The sequence below is a fragment of the Narcine bancroftii genome, chromosome 14 (assembly GCF_036971445.1).
Source record: "Narcine bancroftii isolate sNarBan1 chromosome 14, sNarBan1.hap1, whole genome shotgun sequence".
In the NCBI taxonomy this organism is placed as follows: domain Eukaryota; kingdom Metazoa; phylum Chordata; class Chondrichthyes; order Torpediniformes; family Narcinidae; genus Narcine; species Narcine bancroftii.
In genome coordinates this window covers 940,505-960,184 of record NC_091482.1, presented here as the reverse complement: position 1 = coordinate 960,184, position 19,680 = coordinate 940,505, and the positions used below count along the sequence as shown (strand labels likewise).

At 41.3% G+C, this 19,680-nt stretch overlaps 1 protein-coding gene across 4 annotated transcripts in view; it reads left to right on the top strand.

Moving 5' to 3' along the window:
- The window catches only part of smyd4 (SET and MYND domain containing 4), a 42,158-nt gene that overhangs the window by 8,438 nt on the left and 14,040 nt on the right, over positions 1-19,680 (top strand). For 2 of the 4 annotated variants that reach the window (XM_069910846.1, XM_069910845.1), the window contains exons 6-10: positions 5,516-5,676; positions 17,496-17,631; positions 18,014-18,130; positions 18,819-18,942; positions 19,157-19,558. In XM_069910846.1, coding sequence (XP_069766947.1) covers positions 5,516-5,676; positions 17,496-17,631; positions 18,014-18,130; positions 18,819-18,942; positions 19,157-19,295 — 677 coding nt within the window. In that variant the 3' untranslated portion in view covers positions 19,296-19,558. Of the gene's footprint in view, positions 1-5,515; positions 5,677-17,495; positions 17,632-18,013; positions 18,131-18,818; positions 18,943-19,156; positions 19,559-19,680 lie in introns of those variants that run through there. The other 2 variants (XR_011348678.1, XM_069910847.1) reach the window with 1 other exon arrangement.

Below are 19,680 nucleotides of genomic sequence, written 5' to 3'. Positions count from 1 at the left end.
CTTCAGATGCCTGCCTAATGAAATCTAGCACACCACCCACCTTATTAACCACCCTGTCAATTTGCACGGCAATGCTGAGGGATCTGTTGGACCAGGAGCCTAAGATCTCTGTTCCTCCACAATGTTTAGAATCCTGCCACCCCAGAGTATGTATCAACCTTCGTTTATAACCATATAAAAGTTTACAGCGCGGAAACAGGCCATTTCGGCTCTTCGAGTCTGCACCGGTTCACTTGAACAACTCCACTAGATTCCACCCCCCCCTACTCTCTGCCCATAACCCTCCAACCCCCACATATCCATGTACACATCCAACCTTCTCTTAAATGACAGAAAGGATCCTGCCGTTACCTATCTCCTCTGGAAGATCATTCCATTCTACCACCACTCTCTGAGTGAAGAAACATCCTCTAACATTTCTCCTAAAGTTTTCCCCCCTTACCCTTAACATACCCTCTTGTTCCAACCTCCCCTGCCCTCAGGGGAAAGAGTCTACTCGCGTCTAGTCTATCTATTCTCTTCATAATTTTAAATACCTCTGTCAAATCCCCTCTCAACCGTTTACATTCCAATGAATAAAGTCCCAGTCTCCTTAATCTTGCTCCATACTGTAGATATTGTAAGACATATTGTACAACATCTTTGTAAATCTTCTCTGCAGCCTCTCCACCTTATGTATATCTTTCCTATAATTTGGAGACCAGAACTGAACACAATACTCCAAACCTGGCCTCACCAATGCCTTAAACAGTCGCAGCTTCACTTCCCAGCTCCTATACTCTATGCTATGATTTATGAAGGCCAGCATACCATATGCCTTCTTGACCACCCTGGGAATCCATCTTCAATGAACTCTGTACCACAACTCCAAGAACCCTCTGTTCCTCTGCATTCCTCAATGCCCTCCCCTTAACTGCATATGTCCGATTTTGGTTATTTTTTCCAAAATGCAGCACCTCACACGTCTACATTAAATTCCATTTGCCATCTTTCAGCCCACTTTTCCAAACAAACTAAATCCTTCTGTAATCCAAGAAAACTTTCTCTCATTATCCACCACTCCCCCTATTTTCGTATTGTCTGCATATTTGCTTACCCAATTAATCTCTCCTCATCCAAATCATTAATATAAATGATAAACATCAGGGGACCCAGCACCGATCCCTGAGGCACACCGCTCGTCACAGGCTTCCATCCTGACAGACAGATGTCCACCATGACTCTCTGCTGTCTATCTTCCAGCCATCTCTGAACCCATCTCACTATCTCTATTAATCCCCAGTGACTGAACCTTCCTTATTAACCTTGCATGTGGAACCTTATCAAAAGCCTTACTAAAATCCAAATAGATGACATCAACTGCCCTACCTTCATCCACTTGTCATCTCTTAAAAAAACTCAACAAGATGTGTCAAACATGACTTTCCCTTCACAAACCCATGCTGGGTGCCCCGATCTATCCCTGCCTATCCAAATATTTGTACATACTATCTCTAAGAATACCCTCTATAACTTTCCCCACCACCGAAGTCAAACTTACTGACCGATAATTACTTGGCCTGCACCTTGTGCCTTTTTTAAACAATGGAACTACGTTTGCAACCCTCCAATCCTGCGGCACCACACCCTCCTCCAGTGATCGTTGAAAAATCACTGACAGTGCCCCCACTATTTGCTCCCTGACCTCCCTTAATGTCCTGGGAAAAATCCTATCAGGACCAGGAGACTTATCCACCTTTATTGAACCAAGAAGCTCCAAAACCCTCTCTTTACTAATCCCTATACTTTCCATAACTAAGCCATTGGCCTCATTTGTCTCACATAGTCCAATGTCCCTTTCCCTCATGAATACAGACGAGAAAAAATGGTTCATTATCTCCCCCATCTCATACGGTTCCTCACATAGTCCACCGTTCCCATTTTCCAGTGGACCTACTCTATCCTTAACCCTCCTTTTACTATTCACGTATCTGTAGGATTCACTTTCACCTTATTCGCTATGGACACCTCAGACCTTTTTGCCTTTCTAATTTCCCTCTTAAGGTTCTTTCTGCAATCTAAGTAACGATCATGCATCTCATCAATCTTTTGTTTCTTATATTTAAGCATAGACCTCTCTTAACCTGAACCAACTTCCTAATTTTTCTAAGAAACCATGGCTCCCTTGAACTTTTGGTCTTGCCTTTCGGCCAGACTGGAACATAAAAATCCTGTACCCTCAAAATCTCACTTTTAAATACCCTCCAATTTGCCTCTACATCCTTTCCGGCAAAAAGATCAGCCCACACAACTCTCTGAAAATCCCTTCTCATCTCTTCAAATCTGGCCTTCCCCCACTTGAAGATCTTCAACTTCTGACCTGACCTATCCCTTTCCATAATTAAGCTAAAGCTAATGGACCCATGATCACTGGATACGAATTTCTCCCCAACGCTCACTTCCATCACCTGCCCTATTTCATTCCCTAACAACAGATCTAACACTGCTCCCCCTCTAGTGGGCATTTCCACATACTGCTGCAAAAAGCATTCCTGAACACATTGTATAAACTCTATGCCATCCTGACTGTGTTTCCCAATCTATGTTAGGAAAATTGAAATCCCCAACCAACACCACCCTATTCCTTTTGCACATCTCAGTTTGACCTTCCAAAATGCATCATCTCACACTTATCCAGATTGGACTCCATTTGCCACTTCTCCGCCCAACTCTGCATCCTGTCAATCTTGTTGTAAGCTTAACCTCTAACCGTCTACAAACTTACTGACCCATCCTTCCGCTTCTTCATCCAGGTCATTCATAAAACATGCAGAGCAGGGGTCCCAGAACAGATCCTTGCAGAACTCCACTAGTCACTGACCTCCAGGCAGAATGCATTCCGTCCACTACTAATCTCTGCTTTCTGCAGGCAAGCCAATTCCGAATCCAAGCAACCAAGGTTCCATGGATCCTGTGGCTCATGACTTTCTGAAAATGCCTACCATTGAGGACCTTGTCAGTTACCTTACTAAAATCCTTATACACTACATCTACCACCCTACCTTCATCAATTTCCTTTGTCATCTCCTCGAAAAACTCAATTACGCTCGTGAAGCATGGCCTCTCCTCAAAGCCATGGCAACTATCCTTGAGAAGACTGTACTGCTCCAATTGTTTGTGAATTCTGAACCTCAGAATTCCTTTCCTTGCACATCATCGATGTAAGACTCACTGGTCTATAATTCCCAGGATTCTCTGTTACTTTTCTGAAACAAGGGGTCCACATTTGCCATTGTCCAATCTTCCAGCATCTCCCCTTTGGCCAGAGTGGTCACAAAGATTATCCCCAATGCCCCAGTAATCTTTTTTTCTCATTTCTCATGGACCAGAGAACACTACAGCATAATACAGTCCCTTCGTCCCTTTAAACTGAAACCCTCCCTTCCCCATAACCTTTTTCTTTTCATCGATGGGTCTAAGAGTCTTTTAAAAGCCCCTAATATTCCAGCCTCCATCACCACCCCTGGCAAGGCATTCCAGGGACCCACATCTTTCTGTGAGAAGAACTTACTCCTGATGTCTCCCCTAAACTTCCCTCCCTTCTCTTTGTACATGTCCTTGAGTGTTTGCTACTCCCTCCCTGGGAAACAGGTTCACCCTATCTTGTAGACTCATCTACACTCCAAAAGGTCCCAGCTCTGATAACCTTGCCTCATAAGACTTGTTTCCCAATCCAGGCCACGTCCTGGTAAATCTCTGCCCCTTCTCCATAGCTTCCACATCCTTCCTGTAATGAGGTGACCAGAACTGAAAACAATACTCTGGTGTGTGGTCTCACCGTAGATTTGTAGAGCTGCAACATGACCTCCCTACTCCTGAATTCAATCCCCGATTAATGAAGCCCAACATTCCATTGGCCTTCTTAACTATCCTTTCAACCTGCTCTGTGGACCCCAAGGTCCCCCTGTTCTTCTACACTTTTAAGTAACTGACCATTAATCTTCCTTGGCCTGTAACCCTCTATTTTTCTTTCAGCCACTCGCCTCACATTCACAAAGGTCCCTCAGTTGAGTAATCAGAAGCAAGGGATCTCCTCTGGGTCCAGGCACATGTTCTCTTCCACACACCCCCCACCCCCCCGCCACACCCTTATCCCAGATCGGTTCTCTCTGTCCTCTTGTATTCTTTGGTTCTACATGTTCTTCTTTGGCTTGGCTTCGCGGACGAAGACTTATGGAGGAGTACGTGCATGTCTGCTGCAGGCTCGTTGGTGACTGAGAAGTCCGATGCGGGACAGGCAGGCACGGTTGCAGCGGCTGCAAGGGAAAATTGGTTGGTTGGGGTTGGGTGTTGGGTTTTTCCTCCTTTGTCTTTTGTCAGTGAGGTGGGCTCTGCGGTCTTCTTCAAAGGAGGTTGCTGCCCGCCGAACTGTGAGGCGCCAAGGTGCACGGCTGGAAGCGAGATCAGCCCACTGGCGGTGGTCAATGGGGCAGGCACCAAGAGATTTCTTTAAGCAGTCCTTGTACCACTTCTTTGGTGCACCTCTGTCTTGGTGGCCAGTGGAGAGCTCGCCATAGAACACGATTTTGGGAAGGCGATGGTCCTCCATTCTGGAGACGTGACCTACCCAGCGCAGTTGGGTCTTCAGCAGTGTGGATTCGATGCTTGCAGATTCTGGCAGCTCGAGTACTTCGATGTTGGAGATGAAGTCATTCCAATGAATGTTGAGGATGGAGCGGAGACATGTTCTACATGTAGTATGCCTAGATTTCCCTTCATCCTACTTGCCAGGGCCATGTTGTGCCTTCTTCTAGCTCTCCTGTCCTTTGTAAACCTCCTTCATGAGCCCTTCCTTTCACTTTATAAATATTGTGTATGCCTCCTCCTGATTCACAGTCCCCTCCTCTCTTGTCGACTATAGCTTCTTTACTTTTCCCTGTTACATTTGGAAAACCCTGTACACGTGGTCCTGAAACACCCTCCATATTTCTGCTGTGCTTTTACCTGAGAATGTCTGCTCCCAATTTACTCTCCCGTGCTCCTGCGCATCCCATGATAATGAGCCCTTCACCATGTTTTTTATACTCATGTCTGTCCATAGCTATGCTAAAGCTTAGCAAGTTGTGCTCATTATCACCATAATGCTCCCTGAGAAGTCTGTCACCTGTGCATTCATTACCTACTACTAGATCCAGTATGTCCTCCCACTCTTACTTCCCCTTCCCTCCCCTCCTCATCCTCTTTCCCCCCACACCCTTTCCCTCCCTTCCTGCTCCCCATCTCCCCTCCCCATTATACTCCTTTCCCAATGACCTTTTCCCTTCCTCATTGGCTGTCCTGCCTCAGCTCTCCTCTCGCTCATCCCCTCCCCCTTTGCTCCCCTCTCCCTCCACACTCATCACCTGATCCCACTTTGCCATTCTCAACCTTCCCACAGGAGCCGATGCCCCAAGTTGCCGTGCCATGCGCGGCTCCCATGTGCTGCCTGACCCCTGCTGTCCCCAGGATTAACCCTGGTGTGTATGTGTACATGCAGGCCCACACGTGAGCCGGGCGGCATTGAGGGAACGGCAGCAAGCTTTGAGGACGCAGTACTTCTTCCAGTGTGGGTGCCACATGTGTGTCCGTGAGGAGGGAGGGGGACACTCATTGCTGCAGGACCACTTCCTCTGCCAGCACTGCAGCTCCACCTTATCTGTGAGTAGTTCTGCAGGGCCCATCTGGGCCTCTGGGCTCTCTCTCTGTCTGTGACCCTATCCTCACGTCCTGTCTCCATCCACGACTCTGTCCCCATGCCCTGTCTGTGACTGAGGCCTCCTTTTTCATTTCGTTCAGAGCTCAGTCTGGTGAATTGTTCCTCTTGGGTGTAAATTGTCTACTCACCAGTTTGCCCAAGGGGCTGCCTTCTTTAAACAGCAGCACTCTCCTGGGATGTGCCAAGGCCCTGGAATGAGTGGGTTAGGGGAGGGGTGGGGTTCACAGGGCAGGTGTGTTGAAGGAGGCATTGAGACAAGGACGGGATGGTCAGCAGGTGAGCGCATACACAACACACACACACACACACACGCGGGAGTTCACAAAAAGGGCGCCATACTCATAAACGCTCCTACTGTCGCACGCGCTCCTACTGTCGCACGCGCTCCTACTGTCGCACGCGCTCCTACTGTCGCACGCGCTCCTACTGTCGCACGCGCTCCTACTGTCGCACGCGCTCCTACTGTCGCACGCGCTCCTACTGTCGCACGCGCTCCTACTGTCGCACGCGCTCCTACTGTCGCACGCGCTCCTACTGTCGCACGCGCTCCTACTGTCGCACGCGCTCCTACTGTCGCACGCGCTCCTACTGTCGCACGCGCTCCTACTGTCGCACGCGCTCCTACTGTCGCACGCGCTCCTACTGTCGCACGCGCTCCTACTGTCGCACGCGCTCCTACTGTCGCACGCGCTCCTACTGTCGCACGCGCTCCTACTGTCGCACGCGCTCCTACTGTCGCACGCGCTCCTACTGTCGCACGCGCTCCTACTGTCGCACGCGCTCCTACTGTCGCACGCGCTCCTACTGTCGCACACTCTCACATCAGAATCAGAATTGATTGGTCATGAAATTCCATGTTTTGTGGCAACGTCATCGTGCAAACATTGACATTATAACCATCTTGCAACATTACGATAAAAAAATAATGGTAGTGCATGAGAAGTAAGGCAGAGTCTGTGGTCATTGATTATTCAGGAATCTGATGGCAGAGGGGAAGAAGCTGTCCTTGTGCTATTGAGTGCTTGTCTTTAGGCTGTAACTTTTCACCGATGGAAGCAGAGTGAAGAGGGCACGGCCTAGGTGGTTGGGTCTTTGAGGATAGAGGCTGCTTTTTTTGTTTTTCACACCATAAACACATTGACCATGATGCATACATTTTCCTTTTCAGATATATAGTGTCATTTTCTACCCCCACTCCCTCCTCCCATCCCACCCTCCCTACCTCCCCCCCCCATCCATTTAAAGTACAAAATCAAAGATACATTAAACCAGTCAAACAATGTTGTCATTCAATAAAAATAAACAAGAAATTCCACTGAGTCAATTCTTTTCATTTCCTTCTCCTTTCGTTAATTTAGGTGGTAGATGTCCCCGGTAGGTTTTCTCTATTGTGTTTCATGTAAGGCTCCCATATTTGCTCAAATATTTCAATATTATTTCTTAAACTATATGTTATTTTTTATAATGGAATACATTTATTCATTTCTATATACCATTGTTCTATTCTCAAATTATCTTCCAATTTCCAGGTTGACATAATACATTTTTTTGCTAAGGCTAGAGCTATCTTAACAAATCTTTTTTGTGCACCATCCAAATCAAGTCCAAATTCTTTGTTTTTTATGTTACTTAGGAGGAAGATCTCTGGGTTTTTTGGTATATTGTTTTCTGTAATTTTATTTAATATCTGGTTTAGATCTTCCCAAAATTTTTCTACTTTCTCACATGTCCAGATTGCATGAATTGTTGTTCCCATTTCTTTTTTACAACGAAAACATCTGTCAGGTACTGTTGGGTCCCATTTATTTAACTTTTGAGGTGTAATGTATAGCTTGTGTATCCAGTTATATTGTATCATACGTAACCTCGTATTTATTGTATTTCTCATCGTTCCAGAGCATAACTTCTCCCATGTTTCCTTCTTTATCTTTATATTTAAATCTTGTTACCATTTTTGTTTAGTTTTACCATTTGTTTCCTCAATCTCCTTTTCTTGCAGTTTAATATACATATTTGTTAAAATCTTTTGATTGTCATTGTGTCTGTAATCACATATTCAAAGTTACTTCCCTCTGGTAACCTCAGACTACTTCCTAATTTGTCCTTCAAGTAGGATCTCAATTGATAATATGCCAACACTCTATCTTGAGTTATATTTATCCTTCATTTGTTCAAAGGATAATAATCTATTTCCTGAAAAGCAATTTTCTATTCTTTTGATCCCTTTTTTCTCCCATTCTCCAAAGTAAAGGTTATCTTGTAAAAGGGAGTAACTGATTTTGCATCAGTATTAGTTTTGGTAGTTGGTAATTTGTTTTATTCCTTTCTACATGAATCTTCTTCCAAATATTGAGCAGATGATGTAATACTGGAGAACTCCTACGTTGTACCAATTTTTCATCCCATTTATATAATATGTGTTCAGGTATCTTTTCCCCTATTTTATCTAGTTCTAATCTAGTCCAATCTGGCTTTTCCCTTGTTTGATAAAAATCTGATAGGTATCTTAATTGTGCGGCTCTAAAATTATTTTTAAAGTTTGGCAGTTGTAAGCCTCCTTGTTTATACCATTCTGTTAATTTATCTAGTGCTATCCTCGGTTTCCCCCCTTTCCATAAAAATTTCCTTATTATTTTCTTTAATCCTTGAAGAATTTCTCTGTCAAGTGTATTGTCAATGACTGAAATAGGTATAATATACTTGGGAAAATGTTCATTTTAATACAGTTTATCCTTCCTATTAGTGTTAATGGTAAATCTTTCCAATGCTCTAAATCGCCCTGTAATTTTTTCATTAGTGGATAATAATTGAGTTTATATAGATGGCCGAGATTTTTATTTATTTGTATACCTAGGTATCTTATTGCTTGCATTTGCCATCTGAATGGTGATTCCTTCTTAAATTTTGAGAAATCCTCATTATTCATTGGCATTGCTTCTCTTTTATTTACGTTAATCTTGTACCCGACACTTCTCCATATTCCTTCAATTTCTTACATAAGTCTTTTATTGATAGTTCTGGTTCTGTTAAGCATACTATAACATCATCTGCAAATAAACTGATTTTAAATTCCTTGTCTTTTATTTTTATCCCTTTTATATTATTTTCTGTCCTTATCAATTCTGCTAGTGGTTCTATAGCTAACGTGAACAATAAGGGTGATAGTGGGCATCCCTGCCTTGTTGATCTGCTTAAATTAAATTGCTTTGATATTTATCTATTTACTGTCACTTTCGCCAATGGCCCCTTATATAATGCTTTAATCCAATTAATATACTTCTCGGGTAAACTGAATTTTTGCAATACTTTGAATAAATAATTCCATTCTACTCTGTCAAAGGCCTTCTCTGCGTCTAAAGCAACTGCTACTGTTGGCGCTTTACTCCCTTCTACTGCATGAATTAAGTTAATAAATTTACAAATATTGTCTGTTGTCCGTCTTTTTTTAATAAATCCAGTTTGGTCTAGATTTACCATTTTAGGTACATAATCTGCTAATCTGTTTGCTAATAGTTTAGCTGTTATCTTATAATCTGTGTTAAGTAATGATATTGGTCTATATGACGCTGGTGCGAGTGGATCTTTCCCTTGCTTTGGTATTACTGTAATTATTGCTGTTTTACATGAATCTGGTAAGCTTTGTGTTTTGTCAATCTGGTTGATTACTTCCAGGAGGGGAGGAATTAATAAATCTTTAAATGTTTTATAGAATTCTATTGGGAATCCATCCTCTCCTGGTGTTTTATTATTTGGTAGTTTTTTTATTATCTCTTGTATTTCTACTATTTCAAATGGTTCTGTTAATTTATTTTGTTCCTCTATTTGTAATTTTGGTAGTTCAATTTTAGTTAAAAATTCATCTATTTTGCCTTCTTTCCCTTCGTTTTCAGTTTGGTATAATTGTTCATAGAATTCTCTAAAGTTTTCATTGATCTCCGTTGGATTATATGTGATTTGTTTGTCATTTTTCCTTGATGCCAATACCATTTTCTTAGCTTGTTCTGTCTTAAGCTGCCATGCTAGAATTTTGTGCGTTTTTACCCCTAGTTCATAATATTTCTGTTTTGTCTTCATTATGTTCTTCTCCACCTTATATGTTTGTAGTATTTCATATTTTATTTTTTTATCTGCCAATTCTCTTCTTTTAGTTGTATCTTCCTTCATTGCTAATTCTTTTTCTATATTGACTATATCCCTTTCCAACTGCTCTGTTTCCTGATTATAGTCCTTCTTCATCTTGGTTACATAACTTATTATTTACCCTCTAATGAACGCTTTCATTGCATCCCATAGTATAAACTTATCTTTCACTGATTCCGTATTTATTTCAAAGTACATTTTAATTTGTCTTTCAATGAATTCTCTAAAATCCTGCCTTTTAGGTAGCATAAAGTTTAATCTCCATCTATACATTCTTGGAGGGATGTCCTCTAACTCTATTGTCAATATCAAGGGTGAATGGTCCGATAATATTCTAGCTTTATATTCTGTTTTTCTTACTCTATCTTGCAAACAAGCTGATAACAGAAATGATCTATTCTTGAGTATGTTTTATGTCTAGCCGAATAATATGAATATTCCTTTTCCTTTGGGTGTTGTTCCCTCCATATATCCAAAAGTTGCATTTCTTGCATCGATTTAATTATAAATTTGGTTACTTTGTTCTTTCTGTTAATTTTTTTCCCAGTTTTATCCATATTTGAATCCAAATTAAGGTTGAAATCCCCTCCTATTAATATGTTCCCTTGCGTATCTGCTATCTTCAAAAAAATATCTTGCATAAACTTTTGATCTTCTTCGTTAGGTGAATATACATTGAGTAGATTCCAAAACTCCGAATATATCTGACATTTTATCATTACATATCTCCCTGCTGGATCTGTTATTTCCTTTTCTATTTTAATTGGTACATTTTTACTGATTGATATAGCTACTCCTCTTGCTTTTGAATTATACGACGCTGCTGTTACATGTCCTACTCAATCTCTCTTTAATTTCTTGTGCTCCAATTCAGTTAAATGTGTTTCTTGCACAAATGCTATATCATTTTTTTCTTTTTTCAGTAAATTTAGCAGTTTCTTCCTTTTGATTTGGTTATGTATTCCGTTAATATTTAAAGTCATATAGTTCAACGTAGCCATTTGATACTTTGTTTATCTTCCTTTTCCGTTTCTCCATCATCACCTTTCCTTCTTATCCATTTCTACTTTCTTGTTTTGAACATTTTATAAGACAACATTTCTAAAACATCAAACATTTTCCTTATTCTCCTATTTAAAACTTCTTTAACCCCATTTTCCCCTCCCCCTCCTGAGTTGCCCTTTATCCCTTGTCGGGCTACCACATCTCCCCTCTCCATTTGGATTTGCGAATTCACTCGCAAACGTCAAGTGATTTTGTAGTGACCGTAACTTCTCCCCATCCAGCCCCCCCAGAAAAGATTTCAATTTTCATATGTAACAAAGGTCACTCTTTTAATTCCCTCCTTATTCCCTCTATTCCCTTTCATTCCCTTATTAATTCTTATCTATACTCTATATATTTTCCTCTAAATACAGATACATACACATCTACATATATATATATATATATATATTTCCATATACACACATACACATAGTTCGTGGTCATTTTTACTCTCATTACATGTCTTCATCTTTCTGCTTGTTTTGTAGTTGTTCTGCAAATTTTCGTGCTTCCTCTGGATCCGAGAATAGTCTGTTTTTTTGCCCTGGAATAACTATTTTAAGTACCGCTGGGTACTTTAACATAAATTTATATCCTTTTTTCCATAGGATCGTTTTTGCTGTATTGAACTCCTTCTTCTTCAGGAGTTCAAAACTTATGTCTGGATAGAAAAAAAATTTTTTGACCTTTGTATTACAGTGGCTTTTTGTCTTCTCTTATTTTCTTTATTGCTTTCTCCAATATATTTTCTCTTGTATATCTTAAAAATTTTACTAGAATGGATCTTGGTTTTTGCTGCGGTTGTGGTTTCGGGGCTAATGTTCTATGTGCCCTCTCTATTTCCATTTCTTCCTGTAATTCTGGTCTTCCTAGGACCCTGGGGATCCAATCTTTTATAAATTCTCTCATATTCTTGCCTTCTTCATCTTCCTTAAGGCCCACTATCTTTATATTATTTCTATTATAGTTTTCCATTATATCTATCTTCTGAGCTAACAGCTCATGTGCCTCTTTAACTTTTTTATTAGAATCTTCTAATTTCTCTTTTAAGTCCTCTACTTCCATTTCTACGATTATTTCTCATTCTTCCAAATTATCCACTCTTTTTCCTGTCTCTGATATGACCATTTCTATTTTATTCATTTTTTCTTCTGCATTCTTAATTCTTCTTTTTATCTCATTAAATTCTTGTAATTGCCATTCTTTCACTGATTCCATATACTCTTTAAAAAAGATACATCCATTGTCTTGCCTTTCTCTTCTTCTTCCACTTCTTTCTGTTCTTCTTCTTCGTCTTCCTCTGGGTTGACCATCTGTTGTTTCCTTGTTTTCTTTTTACCCTCTTCTTTCTTGTTCTCGTTATTGTCTGTGTTCTGCACCTGTTGCTGTGCTGCAGGTGTCTCTCTCAGCTGTGGAGATCGACTCCGCAGCTGTTCCCCCCCTCCCGTCAGTGTGGTTTTTTTCATGCGCGGTTGCGCACTTTTACTCGGCTCTGCGAGCCATTTTTGTAGTCCCGAGCCCGGGACCTCCACTGACCTGAGGGAGCGGGCCTCTCTCTCCGCGGCGGGCCTCCTCGGACAGGTAAGGCCTTCACCTTCTTCTTCCGACATTCTTTCTTCCTCTTTTCTTCGCGTTGTCTTCAACTTTTCTCTCTTTGCTGCCATTTTCTTCTCACCTTTATTTTTACTTTATTATAAATTTTAATCTTGTACCTTTGTGCTTTGTGTTTTTTTTAAACTTTTCGGGAGAGGGTTGGAATTCCCTGACCGGCCACTACTCGATCACGTGACTCCCTCCAGTTTTAAGTTCTTGACCCTCTTCACTACTGAGCCCTCAATGAGGACTGGGTCATGTTCCCCTAACTTCTTCCTGAAGTCCACAATCATCTCCTTGGTTTTGCTAATACTGAGTGCAAGGTGGTTGTTATTACACCATTCAATGAACTGATCTATATCCCTCCTGTACACTTCCTCCTTGCCATTTGTGATTCCGTCAAACACTCTGGTGGTGTCAATGGGATTAAAGAAGTTTTAAATAGGAGAATAATGAAAATGTTTGATGTTTTAGAAATGTTGTCTTATAAAGTGTTCAAAACAAGAAAGCAGAAATGGATAAGAAGGAAAGGTGATGATGAGGAAACGGAAAGGAAACATAAACAAAGTATGAAATGGCTATGTTGAACTATACGACTTTAAATATTAACGGAATACATAACCAAATTAAAAGGAAGAAACTGCTAAATTTACTGAAAAAAGAAAAAATTGATATAGCATTTGTGCAAGAAACACATTTAACTGAATTGGAGCACAAGAAATTAAAGAGAGATTGGGTAGGACATGTAACAGCAGCGTCGTATATTTCAAAAGCAAGAGGAGTAGCTATATTAATCAGTAAAAATATACCAATTAAAATAGAAGAGGAAATAATAGATCCAGCAGGGAGATATGTAATGATAAAATGTCAGATATATTCGGAGTTTTGGAATCTACTCATTGTATATTCACCTAACGAAGAAGATCAAAAGTTTATGCAAGATATTTTTTTGAAGATAGCAGATACGCAAGGGAACATATTAATAGGAGGGGATTTCAACCTTAATTTGGATTCAAATATGGATAAAACTGGGGGAAAAATTAACAGAAAGAACAAAGTAACCAAATTTATAATTAAATCGATGCAAGAAATGCAACTTTTGGATATATGGAGGAAACAACACCCAAAGGAAAAGGAATATTCATATTATTCGGCTAGACATAAAACATACTCAAGAATAGACTTATTTCTGTTATCAGCTCGTATGCAAGAGAGAGTAAGAAAAACAGAATATAAAGCTAGAATATTATCGGACCATTCACCCTTGATATTGATAATAGAGTTAGAGGACATCCCTCCAAGACTGTATGGAGATTAAACTTTATGCTACTTAAAAGGCAGGATTTTAGAGAATTCATTGAAAGACAAATTAAAATGTACTTTGAAATAAATACGGAATCAGTGAAAGATAAGTTTATACTATGGGATGCAATGAAAGCGTTCATTAGAGGGTAAATAATAAGTTATGTAACCAAGATGAAGAAGGACTATATTCAGGAAACAGAGCAGTTGGAAAGGGATATAGTAAATATAGAAAAAGTATTAGCAATGAAGGAAGATACAACTAAAAGAAGAGAATTGGCAGATAAAAAAATAAAATATGGAACACTACAAACATATAAGGTGCAGAAGAACATAATGAAGACAAAACAGAAATATTATGAACTAGGGGAAAAAATGCATAAAATTCTAGCATGGCAGCTTAAGACAGAACAAGTTAAGAAAATGGAATTGGCATCAAGGAAAAAAGACAAACAAATCACATATAATCCAACGGAGATTAATGAAAACTTTAGAGAATTCTATGAACAATTATACCAAACTGAAAACGAAGGGAAAGAAGGCAAAGTAGATTAATTTTTAACTAAAATTGAACTACCAAAAGTACAAATAGAGGACCAAAATAAATTAACAGAACCATTTGAAATAGTAGAAATACAAGAGTTAATAAAAAATCTACCAAATAATAAAACACCAGGAGAGGATGGATTCCCAATAGAATTCTATAAAACATTTAAAGATTTATTAATTCCCCCCCTCCTGGAAGTAATCAACCAGATTGACAAAACACAAAGCTTATCAGATTCATATAAAACAGCAATAATTACAGTAATACCAAAGCAAGGGAAAGATCCACTCGCACCAGCGTCATATAGACCAATATCATTACTTAACACAGATTATAAGATAACAGCTAAACTATTAGCAAACAGATTAGCAGATTATGTACCTAAAATGGTAAATCTAGACCAAACTGGATTTATTAAAAAAAGACGGACAACAGACAATATTTGTAAATTTATTAACTTAATTCATGCAGTAGAAGGGAGTAAAGCGCCAACAGTAGCAGTTGCTTTAGATGCAGTGAAGGCCTTTGACAGAGTAGAATGGAATTATTTATTCAAAGTATTGCAAAAATTCTCTTTACCCGAGAAGTATATTAATTGGATTAAAGCATTATATAAGGGGCCATTGGCGAAAGTGACAGTAAATGGATATATATCAAAGCAATTTAATTTAAGCAGATCAACAAGGCAGGGATGCCCACTATCACCCTTATTGTTCGCTTTAGCTATAGAACCTCTAGCAGAATTGATAAGGACAGAAAATAATATAAAAGGGATAAAAATAAAAGACAAGGAATATAAAATCAGTTTATTTGCGGATGATGTTATAGTATACTTAACAGAACCAGAACTATCAATAAAAGACTTATGTAAGAAATTGAAGGAATATGGAGAAGTGTCGGGTTACAAGATTAACGTAAATAAAAGTGAAGCAATGCCAATGAATAATGCGGATTTCTCAAAATTTAAGAAGGAATCACCATTCAGATGGCAAATGTAAGCAATAAGATACCTAGGTATACAAATAAATAAAAATCTCGGCCATCTATAAAAACTCAATTATTATCCATTAATGAAAAAATTACAGGGCGATTTAGAGCATTGGAAAGATTTACCACTAACACTAATAGGAAGGATAAACTGTATTAAAATGAACATTTTCCCAAGGATATTATACCTATTTCAGACATTGCCAATACACTTGACAGAGAAATTCTTCAAGGAGTTAAAGAAAATAATAAGGAAATTTTTATGGAAAGGGGGGAAACCGAGGATAGCACTAGATAAATTAACAGAATGGTATAAACAAGGAGGCTTACAACTGCCAAACTTTAAAAATTATTTTAGAGCCGCACAATTAAGATACCTATCAGATTTTTATCAAACAAGGGAAAAGCCAGATTGGACTAGATTAGAACTAGATAAAATAGGGGAAAAGATACCTGAACACATATTATATAAATAGGATGAAAAATTGGTACAACATAGGAGTTCTCCAGTATTACATCATCTGCTCAATATTTGGAAGAAGATTCATGTAGAAAGGAATAAAACAAATTACCAATTACCAAAACTAATAATGATGCAAAATCAGTTACTCCCTTTTACAATAGATAACCTTTCCTTTAGAGAATGGGAGAAAAAAGGGATCAAAAGAATAGAAAATTGTTTTTCAGGAAATAGATTATTATCCTTTGAACAAATGAAGGATAAATATAATATAACTCAAGATAGAGTGTTGGCATATTATCAATTGAGATCCTACTTGAAGGACAAATTAGGAAGTAGTCTGAGGTTACCAGAGGGAAGTAACTTTGAATATGTGATTACAGACACAATGACAATCAAAAGATTTATAACAAATATGTATATTAAACTGCAAGAAAAGGAGATTGAGGAAACAAATGGTAAAACTAAACAAAAATGGTAACAAGATTAAAATATAAAGATAAAGAAGGAAACATGGGAGAAGTTATGCTCTGGAACGATGAGAAATACAATAAATACGAGGTTACGTATGATACAATATAACTGGATACACAAGCTATACATTACACCTCAAAAGTTAAATAAATGGGACCCAACAGTATCTGACAGATGTTTTCGTTGTAAAAAAGAAATGGGAAGAACAATTCATGTAATCTGGACATGTGAGAAAGTAGAAAAATTTTGGGAAGATCTAAACCAGATATTAAATAAAATTACAGAAAACAATATACCAAAAAACCCAGAGATCTTCCTCCTAAGTAACATAAAAAACAAAGAATTTGGACTTGATTTGGATGGTGCACAAAAAAGATTTGTTAAGATAGCTCTAGCCTTAGCAAAAAAAATGTATTATGTCAACCTGGAAATTGGAAGATAATTTGAGAATACAACAATGGTATGTAGAAATGAATAAATGTATTCCATTAGAAAAAATAACATTTAATTTAAGAAATAATATTGAAATATTTGAACAAATATGGGAGCCATACATGAAACACAATAGAGAAAACCTACCGGGGACATCTACCACCTAAATTAACGAAAGGAGAAAGAAATGAAAAGAATTGACTCAGTGGAATTTCTTGTTTATTTTTATTGAATGACAACATTGTTTGACTGGTTTAATGTGTCTTAGATTTTGTACTTTAAATGAATGGGGTGGGGAGGTAGGGAGGGTGGGATGGGAGGGGGGGTGGAGAAAATGACACTGTATATATTTGAAAAGGAAAATGTATGTATCTTGGTCAGTGTGGTTTATGGTGTGAAAAATAAAAAATTTAAAAAAAAACACTCTGGTGGTGTCATTGGCAAATTTGTAAATAGCATTGGAATTGTGCCTGGCCACACCCACAGAGGGAGGTTGATTTATCTCCTTATCATGGAGGCAGTTCTCAGGGCGGGTGCTGAGTTGACATTTCATGAACAGGGGGCAGGTTGAGGGAACATGTTTGGCACTCTCCCTCAGATGTGAAGCAACAGGAATTGATGGGGTTGTGGACTGGGCGGAGATGCAGGGGTGGTCCGGGATTTGGGAAAACCCTTCTGGTGCAGTGTTATGAGGCACACGGTTTCCATGGGGAGGGCAGGCCTGCCGACAGCTGTGTAGCCCCCACTACTCATAGCTCCTTGGTCTGTTCACTCTGCAGATGTTGGAGGAGGCTCGTTACGAATGTGTGAACAGCAAGTGTGGTTACTCCGTGTCAGAGCTCACTCTCCATTACCAGTTGAACGCTATCTCCTCACAGCTGCAACGAGCCAGCAGCCTGATCAGTACGCAGCCAGGTACATGTGTGGTGCACAGGTGATCCGCAGAACAGTATGCGGGCGAATGCACTGAAATGGTGCGTTGGTTCACCAACTGGTGCGCCAGGTAGGAAAACCCATGGGGGGGGGGGGGCGAACGCACAAACTCCTTAAAGACAGCGCAGGATTTGAACAGGGATCGCTGGCCCTGTATGCAAATGCTACACTAACCATATGCCCCAAATATGTGTCCCCGGTGAGAATCTGCCAAGGAGAGATCAGCCATGAGTTTATTGAAAGGGATAGCATGTGGAAGGATTGAATGGCCTGTTGGCCAGCTGGCACGCGGGGTACTTGCTGAAATGCTTGGGCTGAGCAGTGTTGTGGAGAGCGAGGAGTTAATGTCTGCCATCCTCCCCAGAGAAAGCCCAGCAGCAGCTGCACCAGTGCCAAGACGAAGCAAGGAAGCTTCTGCCAGCCCACCACCCTCTATCAGGGAAAATCCAGGACAGCCTAGCCCAGCTACATGCTTCCCAGGGTAGGCCATACACCAAGGGGTCTGCTGGGCTGTAGGTAGCATTGGAGGGAAAAGGAGCAAGGAGGGGGTAGGAACTAAGGCAGTGATGGGAGGGCAAGGAGGGGGAACTAGAGCAGTAATGGAAGGGGGCAAGGAAGGGGAACCAGGACAGTGATGGGGGTAGGAGGGAGAACCAGGGCAGTGTTGGGGGTAGGAGGGAGAACCAGGGCAGTGATGGGGGAAAGGGGGGGGGCAAAGAGGGGGAACCAGCACAGTGATGGGGAGAAGGGACAAGCAAGCAGGGGTCAAGTGATGAGAGTACGAGGGCAGGGAGCAAGAAATGCGGTGGGGTGGGTTGGGCCATTGTGAGGGGTTCATGGGGCTTAGGTCATGGGGGAATTGCTGTGTCAGTGTAAATTGTGAGGAGAAGGAGGAAGTGGAGGAGGGTAGGAGGGGAGAGGATGAAGAGAGGAGTGGGGTGGGTGAGGTGAGAGGGTGTGGGAGGTGAGGGGAATAATGAGGGTGTCGGAGAGGTGAGGGGTACAGGAGTATGTGGGAGAGGGGAAGGGTGGGCTTGGGGGAGGGGAGAGTTGGGGGATTGGGTTGGGGGTGGGTGGGCAAAAGGGGAATGGGTGGGGGAGGAGGTGGGTGTGGGAGAGGTTCCAGTAGACCTGTGAGGGGGACTGATATGGGCTCTGGATGCTGCCAGGTGATTGGAGGAGAGCAGCGCAGCACCTACGGGAGAGTGTGGGAGCGGTGAGGAGGCAGTTCGGCCCCAATAGTCTGGAACTAGCCCAGCAGCTCTTCAAACTGGCTCAGGTCCTCTTCAATGGGTAAGTGGATGGGGTTTATTCCTGAGGATGGGGATCTAAAATGGGGGGAGGGCTCTGTACCCAGCCGTGGGGTTCTTTCCCTGGGGGGAGGGGGTTGGTGTGCACTCAGGTAGGGGTCTGCAATGGGGGAGGGGGTCTACGCTGTGGGGCTAACCTAACTGTTGGGGGGGGGGGGGGGGTGTTTGGCTGACCTGACATGCCATCTGGGTTGCAGGAGGTCGCTGGATGAGCTCCCATGGGTGCTGAGGGAGGCGGAGATGCTGCTGACCACCCATTACGGACCCCAGCACCCAATGCTGGGTGAGCTCAGGGACATGAGGTCATGTCTGCACATTGCCTTGACCTCTGCCTGACACCATCCCACCCCCTGCTAACACCCAGCCTCTGACTGACCCCTGACTGTGACTACCCTCCGACAAATACCTAACCCCCCCTGACCTCTGCCTGGTCCCAACCAACCCTTGACCGACCTCCAACCAAGCCTGACCACCCAACCCTCAACTGACCTCTGACCAACCCCCCACCACTGGTCTTGGATGACCAGCCACAGCTGCACGTATGGAGGGCCCCAGGAGTCACTGGAGTAATGCTGCCTTCATTAAATGGTGAAAGCCCACCTTCGTGTGTGTGTTTATTTTGGGGACTGGGAAAGGGAATCAATCCATTCCCCCACCCCCAATGGTTTCTTTCTTTGATGGTGTTTATAACAGGTAACCTGCTCATTCCTCCACCAGTCTG